At 43.5% G+C, this 22,245-nt stretch overlaps 1 protein-coding gene across 1 annotated transcript; it reads right to left on the bottom strand.

The window, feature by feature from the left end:
* Positions 1 to 211: 211 nt before the first annotated feature.
* On the bottom strand, positions 212 to 21,100 carry LOC119543336 (small cell adhesion glycoprotein). The gene is made up of 4 exons (XM_037848140.1): positions 20,963 to 21,100; positions 19,867 to 19,936; positions 1,570 to 1,653; positions 212 to 866 (listed from the first exon to the last, which is right to left on the bottom strand). The coding sequence occupies exons 2-4, from the start codon at positions 19,898 to 19,900 to the stop codon at positions 688 to 690; spliced, it is 297 nt and encodes a 98-aa protein (XP_037704068.1). The 5' UTR covers positions 19,901 to 19,936; positions 20,963 to 21,100; the 3' UTR covers positions 212 to 687.
* Positions 21,101 to 22,245: the final 1,145 nt, after the last annotated feature.

Raw genomic sequence — 22,245 nt, 5'->3', positions numbered from 1 at the left:
ACCTGATCTCCCAGGATATGTTTCTGTTGATGCTCCTCTGGGACAAGCTTCCCGGGACCATCTTTGCCTCAACCTGAGTCCAAAGACTTGAGGGTTCTTACTGCTTGAGAGAGAACATACGCCAAGCAGTTAAATAAGTAAGAGAAGATGATGTCATGGTGACGAAGGGTGAGTCAAAATGTAAAGGTAGTTATTTTCTCGCACATGAGAATCTGATTTCTGTATCAATGAAAACTTTTAATTCTGATAAAAGTAGCACAAGTATGAGGTTGTTGGGGAATATGGGAAGGGCTCAGATTAAAGAAAATGGTACATTTATCAGGAGGTAAGATCTCCATAATCTCCTACCCATCCCGGTCTGGCCTTGTATTGCAGTATCCAATCTCTGGGAAAAACTTTTATAGATAATATCTCCGCTGGGGCTATCACTAGTTGACCAGGAAGAGGACAGAGTGGAGCAGCCAGCGATCATAATTCTCAACCAAGAACAAAATGTCCCCTGGTTTAGCCCCACCTCTTGGGCTAACAGTGAGGTTGGTGTTTGGGCCTGTGCCTTTGGAGGGAACTCAGATTTGCCCATTCATCAATGCTGCTCACTGGCCTCAGATAAAACTTTCACCTAATAAATTAAACAACAGTCATTCTATTAGTGCTGGAACCTGGAATAAGGTCCTTGGGGCCTGGAAGTCAGATGAAATATTCCTCCTTCTCCCCGCCCTTGGCTGAGTCACTCTCCATCTGCAGGATGGCGCTGGGCTCGCCTTCAGCAGGTTCATAGGTGACGTAGCTGCCTTTGTTCTTGTACAGGTAAAAGAAGATCAAGATCACGACTGAGAGCAGTGTGAGGAAGACCACGGTGATAACAACTTGGAAAGGAGAGGGGAAATGTAGAGATTTTTCAGTATTGAGGATAGCTCAGTAATACACTGGGTCATCTGAATTATACAATCCCTGCTCCTTTCACAAGGGTCCTCCTGTTCTAATTAACTAGTGTCTGCTTCCAAATCCATGTTCCCCCAGGAAGTCCAACTGCCTGGTACATGAGATCCAGAGTCTCTTGGTGCCTAAGCCGAGGACCTAAGCTTTTGATTTCTGATGAAACCGAACTCCCTTCCAACCAGCTCCTGATGATTATGAAAGAAACAAGAAGGAGGGAAACAGGAAATAGCTTATCCCAACAGGAAGGGTTTTTTAAATCCACAGTCTCCTGTAGGGGTTTCTCTGATCCCTCCCATTCTCTTCCTTACCCACTCAGCAAGCCACATTTATCCTCATCCCTACCCACATTCTTGGGAGTATTGTCCCTATATGCACCTGTATCTATTTATGGCCACCTCCCAACCTATCATTTAGTGGCGGTGCCTCTGACAGAAGGCTCAAGAGGCTTTTATAGCCGTGTGTGCATGCGTGTGTACACGAGCCCATTAACAGGTTCAGTCCCTGATGCTGTGCTGCTGCTCTCGAATGGAGAAAATCTTAGCTTGTCACACAGGGCTCCAGGCTGTCTCTGGACCTAGACGGCCCCTGATCCCAGAAGGCCGCTTGGATTTAGCTCAGAACTCTTGTTACCTGCAATGAGAGCTGTGCTGGCTTCAGCTTCTGGGGACAGGGCATTTGTGGCCTGCAGAATTGGGGTGGTCAGCAGTTCTTCCCCTGGCAAATTTAGAAAAGTAGAAAAGGAAGACGGGAGTCAATTCTTTTGTTCTGAAGCAGATGTTTGCCTTTCAGATTGCATCACCTTTCCTTCTTCCCTATTCAAAAGCTTATCATTCCAATCCTCATAAGTAAACCCATATAAAAAAATCTGGAGAATAGAGGACCCAAAGACAACATTTTGATGGGATTTCTCTATGCCTAACAGTATGGGCTCTATAGCCCGACTAACTAGGTTCAAATCCCAACTCTGCCCTTTACTAGCTGTGCAACCTTGGGAAAATTACCTAACTAACCCTCTCTATGCATCAGTGTAGTTTCTTCCTCTGCAAAATGGAGATAATAGCACCTACTTTATAGGATGGTTGCGACATGTAGTAAGTCAATAAAGGTTAGCTATTATTAGGAATGAATACTGTTACATAAATGAAATCAAAAGATGGATGTGTGTGTATGTGTTTGTTTGTTTGTTTTACTTTGCATTACTTCAGAGCCTGAAAGCCCTTCCCCTACAGTCATTACCCAGAGTTAGAACACCATAAGACTAATGGCCTCCAGAAGTCCCTTTTAAGTGTTTACACAAGTCAGTAAGCCCTTCAGTTCTTGTCTAGTTAGCGTTTTAGTGTAGGGGTTTGAAAAGGTAACAAGAGGTTACTGCAGGACAGGAGTATTCCAGGCAAAGCAGATTGGCTCACCATGGAATCACCACAAGGGGGGATATTCAAGGGGCATCCAATAAATAGTAACAGCATAACTCTTTTGCCAGGCACTGAGCTAGACACACTCGGGATATAAAGGTGAGCAACACAGACCCAGCCCCGCCTTCTTGGAACTTACCCTCTACCGCACCCCGCAATTCAAACACGGTTTATGGACTGCAATAAATGAGACAAAGGAGACATCCAAGCACTCAGAGGAGACAGCATGTGGTGGAGGGGCCTGGTCCAGTCTTCCAGTCAGGAATGACCTCCCAGGGAAGTAACATTTGAGCTGGGAGCTGAAGCAGGGTGGGAGTTCACTGTGTAAAAGGGGTGGGTGGCGGGGCACATTCGAGCAGAGGGAAGAGCCTGAGTCGCAGCCAAGACAGAGGAATCAAAGGCCAGGGTGGCTGGAGCAGGCAGCGTGAGCAGGATGCCCATCCAATGCCCGAAATGTTCAGGTTTCTTACCAGGGCAAGAGAAATTGTCAACAGCAGTGGTCTGGTGAGCCTGGGAGCAGTGCTACGAGGGGTCGACAGTGTTGAGGGTTCTTTTCACACAGACCATGGGGAGGCCTGATGACCCATCCTGGTTCTGCCACAGAGAGACCTGAGGTGGGCTGTGGAGAGCCCAGGGCGGCTCCCCCTCTCAGGCCAGGCCAACCCTCCCTCTGCTGTCCTCCACTTTCTCTTTAGGAATGGTAATACACACAGCCACAGGCGGCCTTAGGGAAACGACTGTATCTCTTGCTTCATTCATCCATTCTCCTAGGTTTCACTGATGGGGACTCAACTTTGCAGGGTTATTGTGAAGATTAAATGAGAGAACAGGTAAGCATTAAACATTAGCTACTACATAAAATATTATTTAAGGTGACTTTGTTTAAATGCTTCATGATTAAAAGGGAAGGTTGCTCTGGGTTTGAATCCTGACCCAGCATGTTACTAGGTGACCTTGAGGAAATTACTGAGCCTCCCTGATCCTTGGTTTTCTGATTTGTACAATGGGCATGTGGCAGGCATCTCCTAGGATGCCTCCCAGAAATCCCCCTCCTGATATTTACACTTTCCCCCTGCGTGAGGACTGGATCCAGAGACTTGCTTCTAACAAACAGAATCCAGCCAGAGTGATGGGAGGTCAATTCTGAGATTAGGTTATAAACCACTGACTTCCATCACAAAGAGAGCCCTGAGAGCCCTTGATCGTCACCTCAGACTGCTGCCCCTCACCATGCACTCTACTCCCCCAAATCTCCCAGGGCTTCCCTCCATTGCACCCCCATCCTCCCACCTTTGATATCCAGAGCTCTCAACGGTTGCTCCTACTTTAGCCTTTCTTAAACATTTGAGAACTTAAGATACACAACACACCGAGAAGAATAACATAACTACAGAAGGGTAGATATAAAGGTGATTATATTTCATCAGTTTGATTAATCAACACTTTACTCCTACATATTCCAGAGACACTCGTGCAGATGCTGGGCACACGGGAGTGAACAGTCAACAAGGGACCTGACTCGGGAGCTGAATGCTAGTGATGGTTCAGACAACAGATAAATATGAATCCTTGGGAAGAGCATCTGGAAGGGAAGATGATTCCTGGTTGGGAAATTCTACAAATGATTCCAATAATAACATTTACCAAGTCCCTGCTTTCTGCCAGGTGCTTTAGATGCATAATTATTAATACTTACAACACCAGTCATTTCAAGGTAGGTTTTATTTGCTGACATGGACCCTGAGGCCCAGGGAGAGTTAAGTGGCTTGCCACATAGCACACATGAAAGTAACAGTGGATAGAGCCAACATCTGAACTCAGGTCTACCATCTCCAAAGCCTGAGCCAAATATTTGCACTAAAGATTCTTACCATTATCCTTTTTTTCCCAAAGGGAAAAAAGAGAAAGAGGTAATAAAAGATACCTATAAGGCAGCACAATAAGCGTTCCAAAAAGTTCAGGGGTTTAAAAGATAGAGGTGGAAGGAAAACCGATGACCACAGTCAAATACAGGCTGTTGTACAACCTGGAATTTTCCATTAATAGGAACTTGTTCATAGACGATTGGTTACTAGGGGGGCAATAGAATAAAGTGAAAGTTGTGTTGCATATGCAACTTCATACACAATTTACCCAGCTTTAATGTTTGGCATGTTGGGGGGCAAGCTTTGTCACAACTTAGGAGAATGCTCTAGCAATATCGGAAGACCTTAAGAAAAAAACTCCGAAATTCTATAGAAGTGCTGATTTCCTTTGGTGCAGTTAGTGTAGATGAAAAGAGTCCAAAGAAATTTCCCTCTATACAGAAACAATGGATTAAATGAAGGCAGACCCTAGTTCAGATTTTTATTTGTGATGAAAATGATCTTTTTTAGAAATGAAGGCTCTCTGGAACCTACATCTAAAGGGAGTAAGCAAGTGCCCAGGGTATAAGGCCCCAAAGGAGTGTCTGGGATTCTAGGTTCAAATGCTAGAAGAGACTGAACTCTGTTGGTATTTTTATTGGGACTATTATTGTATTTGTTAGGGCTCTGGTACACAAAGTTCCATAAGTTTGAGTGTTCTGCCCAATCCCGTTTTTACTATGAGCCCTGTTATTTTCAGTATGTGATTCTAGAATGTGAGTCTTTTTGAAAATGCTCATAAAGTTTTATAGCAGAAACATCCATTTTAGAAGCTGCCAGAGACTTAGAGCTCTATATAACTCAAGTTGGCAAATCAATTTGAAGGCTAATTTAAAAAGCATTATATTTGGAGCATTAAGGAAAGGGCTAGCCTTGCTGCTTGGGCCTGAAAGGTCAGAGGTAACAAAGAAAGCCAAACTCCCCAGTCCTTTTTACTTCTATCTCCTATCAATGAGGATGACCTTTGTAGTAAAGGAGCAGCAGGAACCTTAGGGATGAGGGTAAGTGAGTTCAAGAGCAAGGAAGCACCAAGCTAATCTAAAAGGAATCCAGATAAATGACAACCAAGGGCACTGAGAGAACTCACAGATGGGCTCTGTTGGTGACTTTAGGAGCTTCTGAGAGAGAGCAGGAGCCTGAAGGACCAATGGGAAGGAGGATTCTGTAACAATAAACCGATAAGCTTGATATGGTTCCCCAGCAAAATTCTAGAATAAATTATTAGAGCCTGCTTTGGAGGCTTTGAACTTAAAACTTCAAGCATGAGGAGTCAGCACAGGACCACTAAGAACAAGCTGGGCCGCACAACCTTCTTTTTTTTTTTTTTTTTTTTTTTTTAATCATCATTTTATTGAGATATATTCACATACCACGCAGTCATACAAAACAAATTGTACTTTCGATTGTTTACAGTACCATTACATAGTTGTACATTCATCACCTAAATCAATCCCTGACACCTTCATTAGCACACACACAAAAATAACAAGAATAATAATTAGAGTGAAAAAGAGCAATTGAAGTAAAAAAGAACACTAGGTACCTTTGTCTGTTTGTTTGCTTCCCCTACTTTTCTACACATCGATCCATAAACTAGACAAAGTGGAGTTTGGTCCTTATGGCATTCCCAATCCCACTGTCACCCCTCATAAGCTACATTTTTATACAAGTGTCTTCGAGATTCATGGGTTCTGGGTTGTAGTTTAATAGTTTCAGGTATCCACCACCAGCTACCCGAATTCTTTAGAACCTAAAAAAGGTTGTCTAAAGTGTGCGTAAGAGTGCCCACCAGAGTGATCTCTCGGCTCGTTTTGGAATCTCTCTGCCACTGAAGCTTATTTCATTTCCTTTCACATCCCCCTTTTGGTCAAGAAGATGTTCTCCATCCCACGATGCCGGGTCTACATTCCTCCCCGGGAGTCATATTCCACGTTGCCAGGGAGATTCACTTCCCTGGGTGTCTGATCCCACGTAGGGGGGAGGGCAGTGATTTCACCTTTCAAGTTGGCTTAGCTAGAGAGAGAGGGCCACATCTGAGCAACAAAGAGGCATTCAGGAGGAGACTCTTAGGCACAAATACAGGGAGGCCTAGCCTCTCCTTTGCAGCAACCGTCTTCCCAAGGGTAAAACTTACGGTAGAGGGCTCAACCCATCAAACCACCAGTCCCCTATGTCTGTGGTCATGTTAGCAACCATGGAGGTGGGGTAGGCGAATACCCCTGCATTCTCCACAGGCTCCTCAAGGGGGCACTACATCTTTTTTTTTTTTTTTTTTCCTTTTTTTTCTTTTTTCTTTTTTTTTTTTTTTTTTTTTAACTTTCCCTTCTTTTTTCAAATCAACTGTATGAAAAAAAAAAGTTAAAAAGAAAACAAACATACAATAAAAGAACATTTCAAAGAGACCATAGCAAGGGAGTAAGAAAAAGACAACTAACCTAAGATAACTGCTTAACTTCCAACATGTTCCTACTTTACCCCAAGAAAGTTACATACTGTAGCAACATTTCAGTGAACTTGTTCCTACTACATCCATCAGAAATTAACAGACCATAGTCATTTCTGGGCATCCCCAGAACGTTAAATAGCTTATCTGTTCTTCTTGGATTATTGTTCCCCCTTCCTTAATTGCTCTCTACTGCTAGTTCCCCTACATTCTACATTATAAACCATTTGTTTTACATTTTTCAAAGTTCACATTAGTGGTAGCATATAATATTTCTCTTTTTGTGCCTGGCTTATTTCGCTCAGCATTATGTCTTCAAGGTTCATCCATGTTGTCATATGTTTCACCAGATCGTTCCTTCTTACTGCCGCGTAGTATTCCATCGTGTGTATATACCACATTTTATTTATCCACTCATCTGTTGAAGGACATTTGGGTTGTTTCCATCTCTTGGCAATTGTGAATAATGCTGCTATGAACATTGGTGTGCAGATATCTGTTCGTGTCACTGCTTTCCGATCTTCCGGGTATATCCCGAGAAGTGCAATCGCTGGATCGAATGGTAGCTCTATCTCTAGTTTTCTAAGGAACTGCCAGACTGACTTCCAGAGTGGCTGAACCATTATACAGTCCCACCAACAATGAATAAGAGTTCCAATTTCTCCACATCCCCTCCAGCATTTGTAGTTTCCTGTTTGTTTAATGGCAGCCATTCTAACCGGTGTTAGATGGTATCTCATTGTGGTCTTAATTTGCATCTCTCTAATAGCTAGTGAAGCTGAACATTTTTTCATGTGTTTCTTGGCCATTTGTATTTCCTCTTCAGAGAACTGTCTTTTCATATCTTTTGCCCAATTATAAAATGGGCTGTCTGTACTATTGTCATTGAGTTGTAGGATTTCTTTGTATATGCAAGATATCAGTCTTTTGTCAGATACATGGTTTCCAAAAATTTTTTCCCATTGAGTTGGCTGCCTCTTTACCTTTTTGAGAAATTCCTTTGAGGTGCAGAAACTTCTAAGCTTGAGGAGTTCCCATTTATCTATTTTCTCTTTTGTTGCTTGTGCTTTGGGTGTAAAGTCTAGGAAGTGGCCTCCTAATACAAGGTCTTGAAGATGTTTTCCTACATTATCTTCTAGGAGTTTTATGGTACTTTCTTTTATATTGAGATCTTTGGTCCATTTTGAGTTAATTTTTGTGTAGGGGGTGAGGTAGGGGTCCTCTTTCATTCTTTTGGATATGGATATCCAACTCTCCCAGCCCCATTTGTTGAAAAGACCATTATGGCTCAGTTCGGTGACTTTGGGGGCCTTATCAAAGATCAGTCGGCCATAGATCTGAGGGTCTATCTCTGAATTCTCAATTCGATTCCATTGATCTATATGTCTATCTTTGTGCCAGTACCATGCTGTTTTGGCAACTGTGGCTTTATAATAGGCTTCAAAGTCAGGGAGTGTAAGTCCTCCCACTTCGTTTTTCTTTTTTAGAGTGTCTTTAGCAATTCGAGGCATCTTCCCTTTCCAAATAAATTTGATAACTAGCTTTTCCAAGTCTGCAAAGTAGGTTGTTGGAATTTTGATTGGGATTGCATTGAATCTGTAGATGAGTTTGGGTAGAATTGACATCTTAATGACATTTAGCCTTCCTATCCATGAACATGGAATATTTTTCCATCTTTTAAGGTCCCCTTCTATTTCTTTTAGTAGAGTTATGTAGTTTTCTTTGTATAGGTCTTTTACATCTTTGGTTAAGTTTATTCCTAGGTACTTGATTTTTTTAGTTGCTATTGAAAATGGTATCTTTTTCTTGAGTGTCTCTTCAGTTTGTTCATTTCTAGCATATAGAAACATTACTGACTTATGTGCATTAATCTTGTATCCCGCTACTTTGCTAAATTTGTTTATTAGCTCTAGTAGGTGTATCGTTGATTTCTCAGGGTTTTCTAGATATAAGATCATATCATCTGCAAACAATGACAGTTTTACTTCTTCTTTTCCAATTTGGATGCCTTTTATTTCTTTGTCTTGCCGGATTGCCCTGGCTAGCACTTCCAGCACAATGTTGAATAACAGTGGTGACAGCGGGCATCCTTGTCTTGTTCCCGATCTTAGAGGGAAGGCTTTCAGTCTCTCACCATTGAGTACTATGCTGGCTGTGGGTTTTTCATATATGCTCTTTATCATGTTGAGGAAGTTTCCTTCAATTCCTACCTTTTGAAGTGTTTTTATCAAAAACGGATGTTGGATTTTGTCAAATGCTTTTTCAGCATCTATTGAGATGATCAATTGATTTTTCCCTTTCGAGTTTTTAATGTGTTGTAATACATTGATTGTTTTTCTTATTTTGAACCATCCTTGCATGCCTGGAATGAACCCCACTTGGTCATGGTGTATGATTTTTTTAATGTGTCTTTGGATTCGATTTGCAAGTATTTTGTTGAGGATTTTTGCATCTATATTCATTAGGGAGATTGGCCGGTAGTTTTCCTTTTTTGTAGCATCTTTGCCTGGTTTTGGTATTAGATTGATGTTAGCTTCATAAAATGAGTTAGGTAGTGTTCCATTTTTTTCAATGTTTTGAAAGAGTTTGAGTAAGATTGGTGTCAGTTCTTTCTGGAAAGTTTGGTAGAATTCCCCTGTGAAGCCATCTGGCCCTGGGCATTTATTTGTGGGAAGATTTTTGATGACTGATTGGATCTCTTTGCTTGTGATGGGTTGGTTGAGGTCTTCTATTTCTTCTCTGGTCAGTCTAGGTTGTTCATATGTTTCCAGGAAATTGTCCATTTCTTCTACATTATCCAGTTTGTTGCCATACAGTTGTTCATAATATCCTCTTATAATTTTTTTAATTTCTTCAGGATCTGCAGTTATGTCACCTTTTTCATTCATTATTTTGTTTATATGGGTCTTCTCTCTTTTTGATTTTGTCAGTCTAGCTAGGGGCTTGTCAATCTTGTTGATCTTCTCAAAGAACCAACTTTTGGTGATATTTATCCTTTCTATTGTTTTTTTGTTCTCTATGTCATTTATTTCTGCTTTAATCCTTGTTATTTCTTTTCTTGTACTTGGTTTAGGATTGGTTTGCTGTTCATTTTCTAGCTTCTTCAGTTGATCCATTAGTTCTTTGATTTTGGCTCTTTCTTCCTTTTTAATATATGCGTTTAGTGCTATAAATTTCCCCCTTAGCACTGCTTTTGCTGCATCCCATAGGTTTTGGTATGTTGTGTTCTCATTTTCATTCGTCTCTCTATATTTAGCAATTTCTCTTGCTATTTCTTCTTTAACCCACTGATTGTTTAGGAGTGTGTTGTTTAACCTCCAGGTATTTGTGAATTTTCTAAGTCTCTGATGGTTATTGACTTCTAATTGTATTCCATTGTGGTCAGAGAATGTGCTTTGAATAATTTCAATCTTTTTAAATTTATTGAGGCTTGTTTTATGTCCCAGCATATGATCTATTCTGGAGAAAGTTCCGTGAGCACTAGAAAAGTATGTGTATCCTGGTGATTTGGGATGTAATGTCCTGTAGATGTCTGTTAAATCTAATTCATTTATCAGATTGTTTAGGTTTTCAATTTCCTTATTGGTCTTCTGTCTGGTTGATCTATCTATAGGAGAGAGTGATGTGTTGAAGTCTCCCACAATTATTGTGGAAACATCAATTGCTTCCTTTAGTTTTGTCAATGTTTCTCTCATGTATTTTGTGGCACCTTGATTGGGTGCATAGACATTTACGATTGTTATTTCTTCTTGCTGAATTGCCCCTTTTATTAGTATGTAGTGGCCTTCTTTGTCTCTCAAAACATCCCTGCATTTGAAGTCTATTTTATCTGAGATTAATATTGCTACACCTGCTTTCTTTTGGCTGTAGCTTGCATGAAATATTTTTTTCCATCCTTTCACTTTCAGTTTCTTTGTGTCCCTGTGTCTAAGATGAGTCTCTTGTATGCAACATATTGATGGTTCATTTTTTTTGATCCATTCTGCGAATCTATATCTTTTAATTGGGGAGTTTAATCCATTTACATTCAACGTTAAAACCGTGAAGGCATTTCTTGAATCGGCCATCTTATCCTTTGGATTATGTTTGCCATATTTTTCCCTCTCTCTATTAATATCCTTTATTGTACCCATACCGAATCTCTTTAGTACTGAACCTTTCTCCAAGTCTCTCTGTCCTGTCTTTGTTTCTCTGTCTGTAGGGCTCCCTTTAGTATCTCCAGTAGGGCAGGTCTCTTGTTAGCAAATTCTCTCAGCATTTCTTTGTCTGTGAAAAATTTAAGCTCTCCCTCAAATTTGAAGGAGAGCTTTGCTGGATAAAGTATTCTTGGCTGGAAATTCCTCTCACTCAGAATTTTAAATATATCATGCCACTGCCTTCTCGCCTCCATGGTGGCTGCTGAGTAGTCACTACTTAGTCTTATGCTGTTTCCTTTGTATGTGGTGAATTGCTTTTCTCTTGCTGCTTTCAGAACTTGCTCCTTCTCTTCTATGTTTGACAGTGTGATCAGTATATGTCTCGGAGTGGGTTTTTTTGGATTTATTCTATTTGGAGTTCGCTGAGCATTTATGATTTGTGTATTTATGTTGTTTAGAAGATTTGGGAAGTTTTCCCCAACAATTTCTTTGAATACTCTTCCTAGACCTTTACCCTTTTCTTCCCCTTCTGGGACACCAATGAGTCTTATATTCGGACGTTTCATATTATCTATCATATCCCTGAGGTCCATTTCGAGTTTTTCAATTTTTTTCCCCATTCTTTCTTTTATGCTTTCATTTTCCATTCTGTCATCTTCCAGGTCACTGATTCGTTGTTCAACTTCCTCTAGTCTTGTACTATGAGTGTCCAGAATCTTTTTAATTTGGTCAACAGTTTCTTTAATTTCCATAAGATCATCCATTTTTTTATTTAGTCTTGCAATGTCTTCTTTATGCTCTTCTAGGGTCTTCTTGATTTCCTTCATATCCCGTACTAGGGTCTCATTGTTCATCTTTAGTTCTTTGAGTAGCTGCTCTAGGTGTGTCTCTTCTGGTCTTTTGATTGGGTGCTTGGGCTTGGGTTATCCATATCGTCTGGTTTTTTCATATGCTTTATAATTTTCTGTTGTTTTGGCCTCGTGGCATTTGCTGACCTTGATAGGGTTCTTTTAGGGTTTGTAGACCAGTTGAAGTCCTTATCTCTAATTTATCAGATCTACAGCTTCGTGGAGTACACTTTCTCTAACTAACCAGCAGGTGGCGTCCACGAGCCACCTGTTCTCCACAAGCCAGATCTCCCCTGCTTAGCCTTTTTGGTGAGTGGGGGAGTGAGTCTTGTGGGGCCCAATTGGTGTCCCAAGCTTGCGTGTGTAGTTGGTGTTGCCTGCCCTGTATGTGGGGCGTGTTTCTGGGCAGTCGGGGAGGGGGGGTGGCCCTAACAATCAAATCTCCCTGATGATCCTAGAGTTTTAAAGCTACTGCAATAGTCTAATCCTTCAGTTCAGTCCTGCCACAGTTTGTCTCTGCCACTGACCCACAAGTCTTTGGTATTGGCGTATGGCTCCTGAGACTTGCAAGTGGGCCCCTCTTCCAGGCTGTGCACCCCGGGTCCTCTGTTGAGGGATGACTGTGCTATGTCACAGGTGAGTGCCGTCCCCCCAGGGCAGTTCTGGGCTGCTGGGCTGTGTTGGGAGGCTCCCAGTCTGCTCAAATGATGGCTGAATGGGGCTCTGTTAATTCACACTGCTCCCCCTTCCCAGCTCTGGGACATTCAGCTGAGGTTGCAGGGAAGGCTAATGTCCACGCCCAGTTTTGTGGTGTGTGCCTGTTATTTGAAGCACTTCCGTCACACTGGGTTGTCTGGGGCAGCTCTGGGCTATGGGGCTGGCGATGGGCAGGAGTGTTTCCTGTCCACCAGGATGGTGGCTGTGAGCGGACACCCCCCTTTTCTTGGGAAGTTGTGTTGTTTAGTGAATTTTCTCAGCCACTGGATTATTGCCTTTTGTCTCAGAGCTCTCTTAGTTCTGCTCTTGACTTGACGTGCCCAAATTGCAATTCTTTGAAGCTTTCTGTATTGAGCTTCTTAGAGTAATTGTTTTAGAAAAAGCAAAAAGGATTTTAAAAAAAAAAAACAAACAAAAAAAAAAAACGGCCCTCCTCAGAGATCTAATGGGTTATTGAAATGCTAATAGACAAAGCAACCAGGGCCATTAAGGAAAGGTGCCCAGGGTAGAGAGATCAGCCTTGCTTCGGGATTTGCATATGCGCCTCAAGGCCTGATCTCCGCCCTTCCCCTTTCTGTGTTCACCAGAACTCCAAAAATCCTCTGCTTTTATTTTGGAGTTTTTCGTGTTGTTTTTTTTCTATGCCTGTCTCCTCTCTGCTGGGCTGGCTGCTCTCAGAGTCTCTGGTGTCTGGCCTCAGTCTATCTATGGTTGGAGTTTGAATCAGTAGAATGAGTTTCCGATAAGAGCAGCCACTGCAATTCTCCCTTCTCCTTCCTGGAGCTGACAGCCCCTCCTCCCCCGGGACTGAGCCTGGCAGGGAGGGGCGCGGGTCCCCTGGCCGCAAAAACTTACAGATTTCGCTGATCTCAGCAGTTCCACGTTTTCATGAGTGTTGTATGAAGTATGCCCAAAGACAGATTGCTCTGTGGTGTCCAGTCCACGCAGTTCCTGGCTTTTTACCTACTTTCCTGGAGGAGTAACTAAAACATACAGCTCACCAGTCTGCCATCTTGCCCTGCCTCTGAGTCTCCGCACAGCCTTCTGAGACCTTAAGCTGGGCCGCACAGCCTTCTGAGACCTTATTGAGCGTATACTCCGTACCAGGCTCTCTCCTAGGTTCTGGGCATCGATCAGTGAACAAACAGACAAAAACCCCTGACTTTATATAATTTAATTCTTTAAGGGGGAAGATGGCCAATAAACAAAATAAGTAAAAGAAATACTGTGTTAGATATTGATTAGTGCTATGTAGAAAAAACAAGCAGGAAAAGGAGAGGCTAAATATGCTTATAATTGTGCCTAAGAGTCTCCCCCTGAGTGCCTCTTTGTTGCTCAGATGTGGCCCTCTCTCTCTAACTTAGCTACCTTGGCAGGTGATCTCACAGCCCTCCCTACTATGTGGGACCCGACTCCCAGGGGTGTAAATCTCCCTGGCAATGCAGGATATGACTCCTGGGGATGAATCTGGACCCGGCATCGTGGGATTGAGAACATCTTCTTGACCAAAAGGGGGATATGAAATGAAACCAAATAAAGCTTCAGCGGCAGAGAGATTTCAAATGGAGTCGAGCGGTCACTCTGGTGGACATTCTTATGCACTATACAGATAACATTTTTTAGGTTTTAATGTATTAGAGTAGCTAGAAGTAAATACCTGAAACTACTAAACTCCAACCGAGTAGCCTTGACTCTTGAAGACGATTGTACAACAATGTAGATTACAAGGGGTGACAGTGTGATTGTGAATACCTTGTGGATCACACTCCCTTTATCCAGTGTACGGATAGATGAGTAGGTAAATGGGGACAAAAACTAAATGAAAAATAGGGTGGGGTGGGGGGGGATGATTTGGGTGTTCTTTCTTATTTTTATTTTTTATTCTTATTCTGATTCTGGTGTAAGGAAAATGTTCAAAAACAGATTGGGGTGATGAATACACAACTGTATGATGCTACTGTGAACAGCTGATTGTACACCATGGATGACTGTATGGTATGTGAATTTATCTCAATAAAACTGAATTAAAAAAAAAAAGAAAAAAAACAAAACAAGCAGGGGTTGCAATTTTAAATAAGGTGTCAGATAAAGCCTCACTGATGAGGTGATGGTAGTGGAGACCTCAGGCCATCCTGGACCTTCCAGCCCAGCCAACCTTCCAGCTGAAAGCAGCTGCAGGACTAAGCACAGGTGAAACCAGCAGAGGAAGGCCCAGCTGACCACAAAATCATAAGGAATAATCACCTGTTCTTTTAAGCCACTAAGTCTTGGGGTGGTTTGTCAAGCAGCAATAGATAGAGGAACAGATTTAGAAGGTGTGCCGGTTTGAATGCATTATGTCTCCCAAACGCCATTAACTTTGATGTAATCTTGTGTGGGCAGATGTTATCAGTGTTGTTAGATTGTAATTCTTTGAGTGTTTCTTTGAAATGTGCCCCACCCAGCTGTGAGTGATGACTCTGATTGGATAATTTCCATGGAGGTGTTGCTCCGCCCATTTGGGGTGGGTCTAAGTTGATCAGTGGAGCCATATAAATGAGCTGACAAACAGAAGGAACTCAGTACAGCTGTGAGTGACATTTTGAAGAGGAGCTACAGCCAAGAGGGACACTTTGAAGAAAGCACAGGAGCTGCAGATGAGAGACAGTTTGAAGACAGCCGTTGAAAGCAGATGCCAGCCACGTGCCTTCCCAGCTAACAGAGGTTTTCTGGACACCATTGGCCATCCTCCAGGGAAGGTACCCAATTGTTGATGCGTTACCTTGGACACTTTATGGCCTTAAGACTGTAACTGTGTAACCAAATAAACCCCCTTTTATAAAAGCCAATCTGTTTCTGCTGCTTTGCATTCTGGCAGCATTAGCAAACTAGAACAGAAGGGAAGACCCAAAGTTCAGTTTGGACATGACTGCTGACAAGGTGGAGAATTACAGCCTGGGTAGATACCCAAGAAGCTGTTAAGATTTGAATTTGAGGAAGAGGTCTGGATTGGAGAGAGAAAAGTCACTAGCATCTAGGTGGTATTTAAGGCCCTGAGACTGGGCAAGACCATCAAGGGAATAAGTACAGATACAGAGAAGAGGACTGTGGTAATTTGAAGATGTTATGTACCCCAGAAAAGGCCATGTTCTTTTAATCCATTCCTGTGGGTGCAGACCTGTTGTGGGTAGGACCTTTTGGTTAGGTTATTTCAATTTGAGATGTGACCCACCTCATTCAAGGTGAGTCTTAAACCTTTTACTGGAGTCCTTTATGAGAGGATAAAAGACTGAAAAAGCTGAGAGAGAGCTTAGAGAAAAAAGCCCCCGGAGGAGCTGAGAGAGGGAGCCGTGGAAGCCAGAAGCTGAAAGCAGTGAAACCTGGGAGCAAAGGACCATCAGACGCCAACCATGTGCCTTCCATGTGACAGGTGTCCCAGCTGCTGGAACCCTTTTCTCAGAGAAGATATCATCCTGTTTGTGCCTTAATTTGGACATTTTCACAAGTGTCCAAATAAGAACTATAAATTGTAAGTTAATAAATCCTTATTGTAAAAGCCAACCATTTCGGGTATATTGCATTCCGGTAGCTTTAGCAAACTGAAACAAGGACCAAGGCCTGAGCCCATGGAGGGGCTAGCAAAGGAGACAGAAGAGTTGCAGCCAAAGAGATCAGTTATGAGGCCCATTGGATTTCGCCACGCAAAGGACAGCAATGACCTTGACAAGGTTTAGGGTGGGTTCAAGAAAAGAAAAATGGGAGAGGAACTGAAGGCAGAATACAGATAAACTCTTACAAAAGTTTTTCTGTAAAGGAGAGCAGAGAAATGGGGCAGCAGTTAGTTGGAGGGGGAAGAAGGTGCAAGTGTTTTTTTTTTGTTTGCTTTTTCAGGATAAGAGAAGTGACAGCATGTGTATGTCTTGATAGGAATGATTCAGATGAGAGGGAATAATTGGTGATGCATGACAGAGAACAAGGGACAAGATTGCTTATAAACTCCTTGTGGACAAGGTGGAAAACGACTGCCTGGTTATAAGGACTATTAAGTGGGGGCAGTAACTAACTGTCAAGGAATGGAGTAAGGCCAGTCTAGACAGATTCTTCCGTTGGGATTTGGTCTTAGTTCTTTTTGAATTGATATTTTTATGTCAAACCATGCCAGGGCTAATTTAAGTCCTTTATGTAATAAAAATAAGAATATTAAATCATAAAATAGGTATAAGGAAGTCCAATAGTCATTTTTTTTACCTTATGATAAGGACTCTGAGTATTTTTTCTGTTTGTTTTTAATATATCCAATATTGAATGCTTGGCACTATCTTTTGTTTTGGTGTTCCACTTAACTGGCACCTTCCACATGGGATTGTTTTGCCTTTTGGGGAAGACCTGGGGAAGGCACTACAGCTTTGTGAATGACTCAAAGCTAAAAGGGTGACCAATAAGCTGATAAACAGAAACAGATTTCAAATGACTGGAGAAATGGGCCAAATGGAACTAGATGAGAATTTAATAGATTCCTTGCTTTCAGGTTCAGGAATAGAGAATGGGGAGCCTATGGCTTAATACCAATGTATATAAAAGATTTACAGTGGTATCCCTGAAAAGCTACTGAAGTCGGAAGGATACACCCCAAAATGATTTTTTTTTAAACTAGAAAAAGTTGAAATACTTTTAAATTTACAGGACAGTTAGAAAAATATGCAAAATAATGCAAACTCCATACAGAAAGAACTTCAACACACCCCAACTGCCCACCAGACACCCAGATCCAACAATTTTTAACATTTTGCCATATTTGCCATAGTATGCTGTCAATTCATTTTCTGAACTTGAGTGTGGGTTGTATATCATGCTCCTTGAACACTTAATACTGCCACGTACATTACCTAAAAATAAAGATATTCACTTATGTAACCACCTTAAGTGTAGTTATCAACTCAAGAAATTTAACACTGATAGAAAGCCTAGTCTATATTCCAATTTTTTCTACTTCCTAATAATGCCCCTTTGAGTCCTTTTCTTCTCCCTTGCTAGATCCAGTCCAGGATTATGTATTACATTTAATTGTCATTATCTCTTTAAAAGAAAAACGTGGGAACATACATACAATATAAACTTCCCCACCCCAACCGCTCCCAAGCATACCATTCAATGGGATTAATCATATTCACAATATTACAGTACTCTCACCATCATCCATTACTAAGACTTTCTCAGCTCCTCAAACAGAAACCCTGGAATAAAAGGTGGGGGGAAAGGCTTATAGCCTTTTTCACATTATTTCTTGTTTCTATCCTGTTTCTCTGTCTCCTGGTCCAAACACAGGAATAATAATGTCCCTCTCTTCCTTCCCTTACCAGACTTGGTAAGACTGTAGCCCTTTTTTTATTTTAGGTGGGGAGGCCAGGACAGAGGACCACAAGTTTTGAGACTCCATCCAAATCCCAAGCAACAGCAAACGAATGTCCTGATCTCTTGCTCATTCACTCATTTTTCTTATTAACCCAGATACCAGTTGGTTCCTCTGTGGCTGTTTTTCCTGGGTGGAGCTAAAACTCTTATCACTGAGGCATCCGATCCTCTGCCACCTGAGTCTGCCAACCCGTTTATTTGCTGTAGGGCAGCCCAACAAAGGGTGGCTCCCCCAAGCCTCCTTTCTGTGGGAAACCGCCCTGGAATTCTGCCTCCTTTCTCCTTCCTTTTCTTCCACGTGCACCGGCCAGTGGGGTGGAGTGAGACCTTGGGAGCAGTGTACCATGACAGAAACAGCCCAGGCTTCAGAGTAAGTCAGACCCGGTGCAAAATCCTGAGCGGTCATTATTAGCCGCATGACCTTGGGAAAATTTCTTAACCTCTCTGAAAATTTCTTAACTTGTCTGAACTTCAATTTCTGTACTTATAATATAGGAAAACCTGCTTCACAGGGTTGTGGTAAGGATTGAGATGAAAATGCTAAGTGTCTAACACAGGTGAGGACAACCTAGGAGGTAACCAATGTGATTAAGTGGCAGGAGATGGGCTTTATTTAGTGGGGTGGGCTCAATTAATTATGTCATTATATTATTGTATAATAATATCAGTCATAAGAAATTATTTTTATGGGGAAGGGGCTCAGGAAGGCAAAAGTGCCAAGGCCCCTTGTAAGCGATACTGTGACTCTGACCTTCAATACTCCTGAAAGATACGTCCTTTAGGAAATCTTTACGGCCTGTCTGGAGGAAAGGAGTATGTGGGGTGGAGAGGTGGGGAAAGAAGTGCTAGACAAGGGTGGAAGTGAAGAGCTGACCCTCAGTGACTCACCCCTCAAAGTACAAGCCCTCTCCCTGTCTGTGATTTCTATTCTTTTCTCCATTCCTGTCTCTGAACTTAAATCTGCTTTGGGCCTAATAAATAGGGGTCTGTATGATATGTCCTAAAATACCATTGCACTCATGTCACCCTAGAGGTGAAGAATGCAAATAGTTCCCCTTTCCCCATGGATCTGCCAAAGCATCAGATTTATTCTGGAGGTCCCCTGCCCCCTCCTCCAGGACACCCTCCAGGGAAAGTCCAGTCTCTGTAGCTTCACACGTGGCACTACCTTTTCCTGGAACATCCGCTGCACTCCTCTTTGCCGGTCCAAACCTTACCCATCCTTCAGGGATAAAGCCCGGATCCCCTTTACTCATGAAGCATTTGCTGACCAATCTAGATTTCACCGATTTCTCCCTTTTCTTATCTCTTCTTACCACACAACTAAGTTTGAATTGTGTCTATCACCATTCATGGAGAACACTGTCTTCCATTTCCCCTGGGGTTGTCTCCTCACCTATTTTCACATCATTAAAGCAGGATTGTCTATCCTAATGACAAATGGGACAGTGTATCTGAAAACAAAGATATTTAGACCAAGCAAACTCTTGCTCCTCCCTCATCCTATCTAGCAAGGGTTGAAGACAATCCACATGTATCTAAGTCTGTCTGGTCCCGCCCAGCCAGGTTATGAAATGAAGGGTGGGAATCCATTCTCAGTGCAAGAGAGGTGGATCCCTGCCTGAGGGTCAAGTCATATCATCAGAGGAATGGAATTAGAAAGCAGGGGAAGGGAAAGGTGGGTTTTCTAACAAACACCCAACCATAGCAACTAATATTATTGAGTGCTTACTAGCTACCAGGCACTGTTTTAGTGTTTTATATGGGTTATCTCCTTTCACCCTCACAAGATAGGTACTATTTTTCTCATTTTGCAACTGAAGTGGAGCTTAGAGGTTAGATAACTCACTCATGTCACAAAGCTTTAAGTGGTAGTGCCAGGCACTGGCCCAGGTCATGAGACTTCAGAACCAAAGTGCACACTTGAGTAGTCTCCTGCCTCCTCCCAGGACCTTTTCCAGTATGAGATGGGCAGAGAGAGGTGGGAGGGTCTTCCCATCTGGACAGAGGCCTCAGGGATTTCCAGGACTGGACTGGGGCAAGGGGATGTTTCTTCCATTCCAATTAGGAACTTACCTCCCCGGGAAGGTGTGCTTGGGGGGCTGCTCATTGTGGCCAGTGGATGAGCACGTGAGAAGGAGCAGACCTGTAGGAAAAGGGAGAAAGAGGAGGGAGGTGGGTGGGCCACTGGGACTGGAGAGGCCTGGAGATCCCAGGAAGGCTTTTAAAGCCAAGTGTTCCTGAGTCTTTCCCATTTCCTCTTTCCATGGAGACGAGGAGGCCAGGAAAGGAAGTTAGTTAGTCCTAAACCAGTGTCTTTTGGTTTTCCTGAGTATGTCTCCAGGCTCTGCGTTGGAAGATCTTTCCCGGATAGCAGATCCTTTAAACGTTCTACCCCGAGATCCTCCTTTCACTGGGCCACCACATTTATCTAAGAGATCTCTCAAAGCCTAAGAAAGTTAGGCAAAGATATGCAAGTAAGTTAGCAGCGTGCCACTGTAACAGGTACGCGGGGCTTCCACAGCCCGGCGTTTAGGGAGGAGCCCTCCACTAGGTGTCAGGAGAGGGCCGGGGAAGGTCAGGACCCGCGCGCCCGGGTTCGGGTGCGGGACCGGGGGCACGCACGTAGCCCTGGAAGGGGAAAGCCAGGCAAAGGACACGAGGTGCGGGTCCTTCAGTCCTCTTTTGGCTAATCTCAGACACCCTGTTCTCCAGGCTGGCCCGCTCCCCCCAAACTTCCCTTCATTGTCCTCTGCGCTCTACGCGCACAGCCTACCCAAACCCTACTTGGTCTCCAGCCTGTGACTAGGGAGCCCTGGAGCCCCGCGGCACCTCTGCCACCGAGGAAGCCTCTCTGTGGACGGGGAGGGCTCGGTCTTCGCTCCCTCGGCCCCGCCCCCTTACCCCCAACTGCGTTACCAGCACTAGGAAGGGCTCGCAGCGCTCGGAGAGGAGTCGGTACGCACCGGGCGGCCGGGCGGTCCGTCCCAGCGGCCTCCGGGTGCCCAGCAGCGCGAGCGGAGGCTCCAGCCAAGGGCCAAGCTCCGGCCGCTCTGGGTTTCAGTTCCTACCGTGGCCGAGGTGACTAGGAGTGTGACTGTGGGCGACCGGGTTCGCTTGGCCCGCTCACCGCCCCCACACACACCCCAGGTCTTCTCTTCCGCCTGCTCACCTTTCCAGTCCGACGGTCTGCCGGAGAGGCGCCCGGTACCACTCAGCGCTTCCTTTTGAACTCGACCGGGGCGGGAGCCGCAGAGTTTCGTGGAGACCGGGAGAGGCAGACAGAGCTTAGACCGAGAGACACCAAGCTGGAGGAAGACGCGGAGAGACACACAGAGGTGGCTCCAGAGGCCGGCCGCGAGTGGGGGTGGGGGGACAGACCGACTGGGTGGGACAGGAAAAGAGGAGAGAAACCGCCCTCTACAGGTTCCCTGTGCCCGCCGGGCCGCCTCTGTTCCCCCGGGAGGAAAGACTGCCTTTCCTCCTCCGATTGTCACTTTACTCTCCATCCGGAGCCGCTTCCTCCCTCGCCCGAGGCTCCAGAGGGGATGGGCTCTGAACCCTGGGCTCCTGGAATCCGTCCGACTTCCCCCGGCTTGCCATTATTTGCGTTTACCGCAAACGTGGAAAGTTACATTTACTTGGGTTTGCATATCATTTACGTAAATAGGTCTGTGTCCAGAAGCTTGGAACATGAAGCTGATTTATAGGCACACTCCGGGCCCTGAAGCAGGGACGTGAAGTGGGGAGAGGAACTTTGTCTCTTCCTTGTCCGACATTCATCTCCAGGCCTAGAGGTTAAGAGCGTCGTGGACTTTGGATTCAAACAGTCCCTGCTCCGCTGCTTGTTAGCAAATTACTTAACATCTCTAAAATCTATTTCCTCATTCCTAAAATGGAGTCTATAAAACCCACCGCACAGCTTTGCTGAGGACTGAAAGTGATAAGGCCTGTAAAGTCATTTCATAGCCATGGTCCTAACACAGGGTAAGTGCCTCAGTTTAACTATTTATCAGTGCCATGTTTAGCCACCTCTTGATTCACTTCTTTGCGGCAGGAAATATTCCCAAATTAATCTGAGGAACTCAGTGACTAAGAGGATGTTAATAGTACAACATACGCTCTGGAATTCACTCCATGTGACCTTGGACAACTTATTTCTGTTTCAGTTCCCTTATCTGAGGCAATAGTGTCTCATAGGGTTCTGTGGAGCTGGAATAAATTAATACACCTAAAGCATTAGAACCTTACCCAGCACACAGAAAGTGCTCAGTGAATGCTGGCTGTTGTTACTCTGGCATCTCATTTAGGTTTGGAACTCTTAATCGCCATTCTGCCTTCCATCTCAGTATCCCTTTAAAAGATATATTTAAATAAAAATCAAATTAAGTTTTGATTTTTAATTTGCTGACTTACTCCTGTTGGTTTTTTAAATGGGTCTATTGAGTTTATTAA

This window comes from Choloepus didactylus, chromosome 8 (genome assembly GCF_015220235.1).
Source record: "Choloepus didactylus isolate mChoDid1 chromosome 8, mChoDid1.pri, whole genome shotgun sequence".
NCBI lineage: Eukaryota > Metazoa > Chordata > Mammalia > Pilosa > Megalonychidae > Choloepus > Choloepus didactylus.
This window is presented reverse-complemented; position numbering and strand designations above follow the sequence as displayed.

Coding starts and splice junctions, on each gene's coding strand:
- LOC119543336 (XM_037848140.1), bottom strand. CDS start 19,900: ATGAGCAGCCCCCCAAGCACACCTTCCCGGGGAG. Junction 1,654..19,866: donor AAGCACACCTTCCCGGGGAG/GTAAGTTCCTAA, acceptor TAAATTTGCCAG/GGGAAGAACTGCTGACCACC. Junction 867..1,569: donor CAGCACAGCTCTCATTGCAG/GTAACAAGAGTT, acceptor CTCCTTTCCAAG/TTGTTATCACCGTGGTCTTC.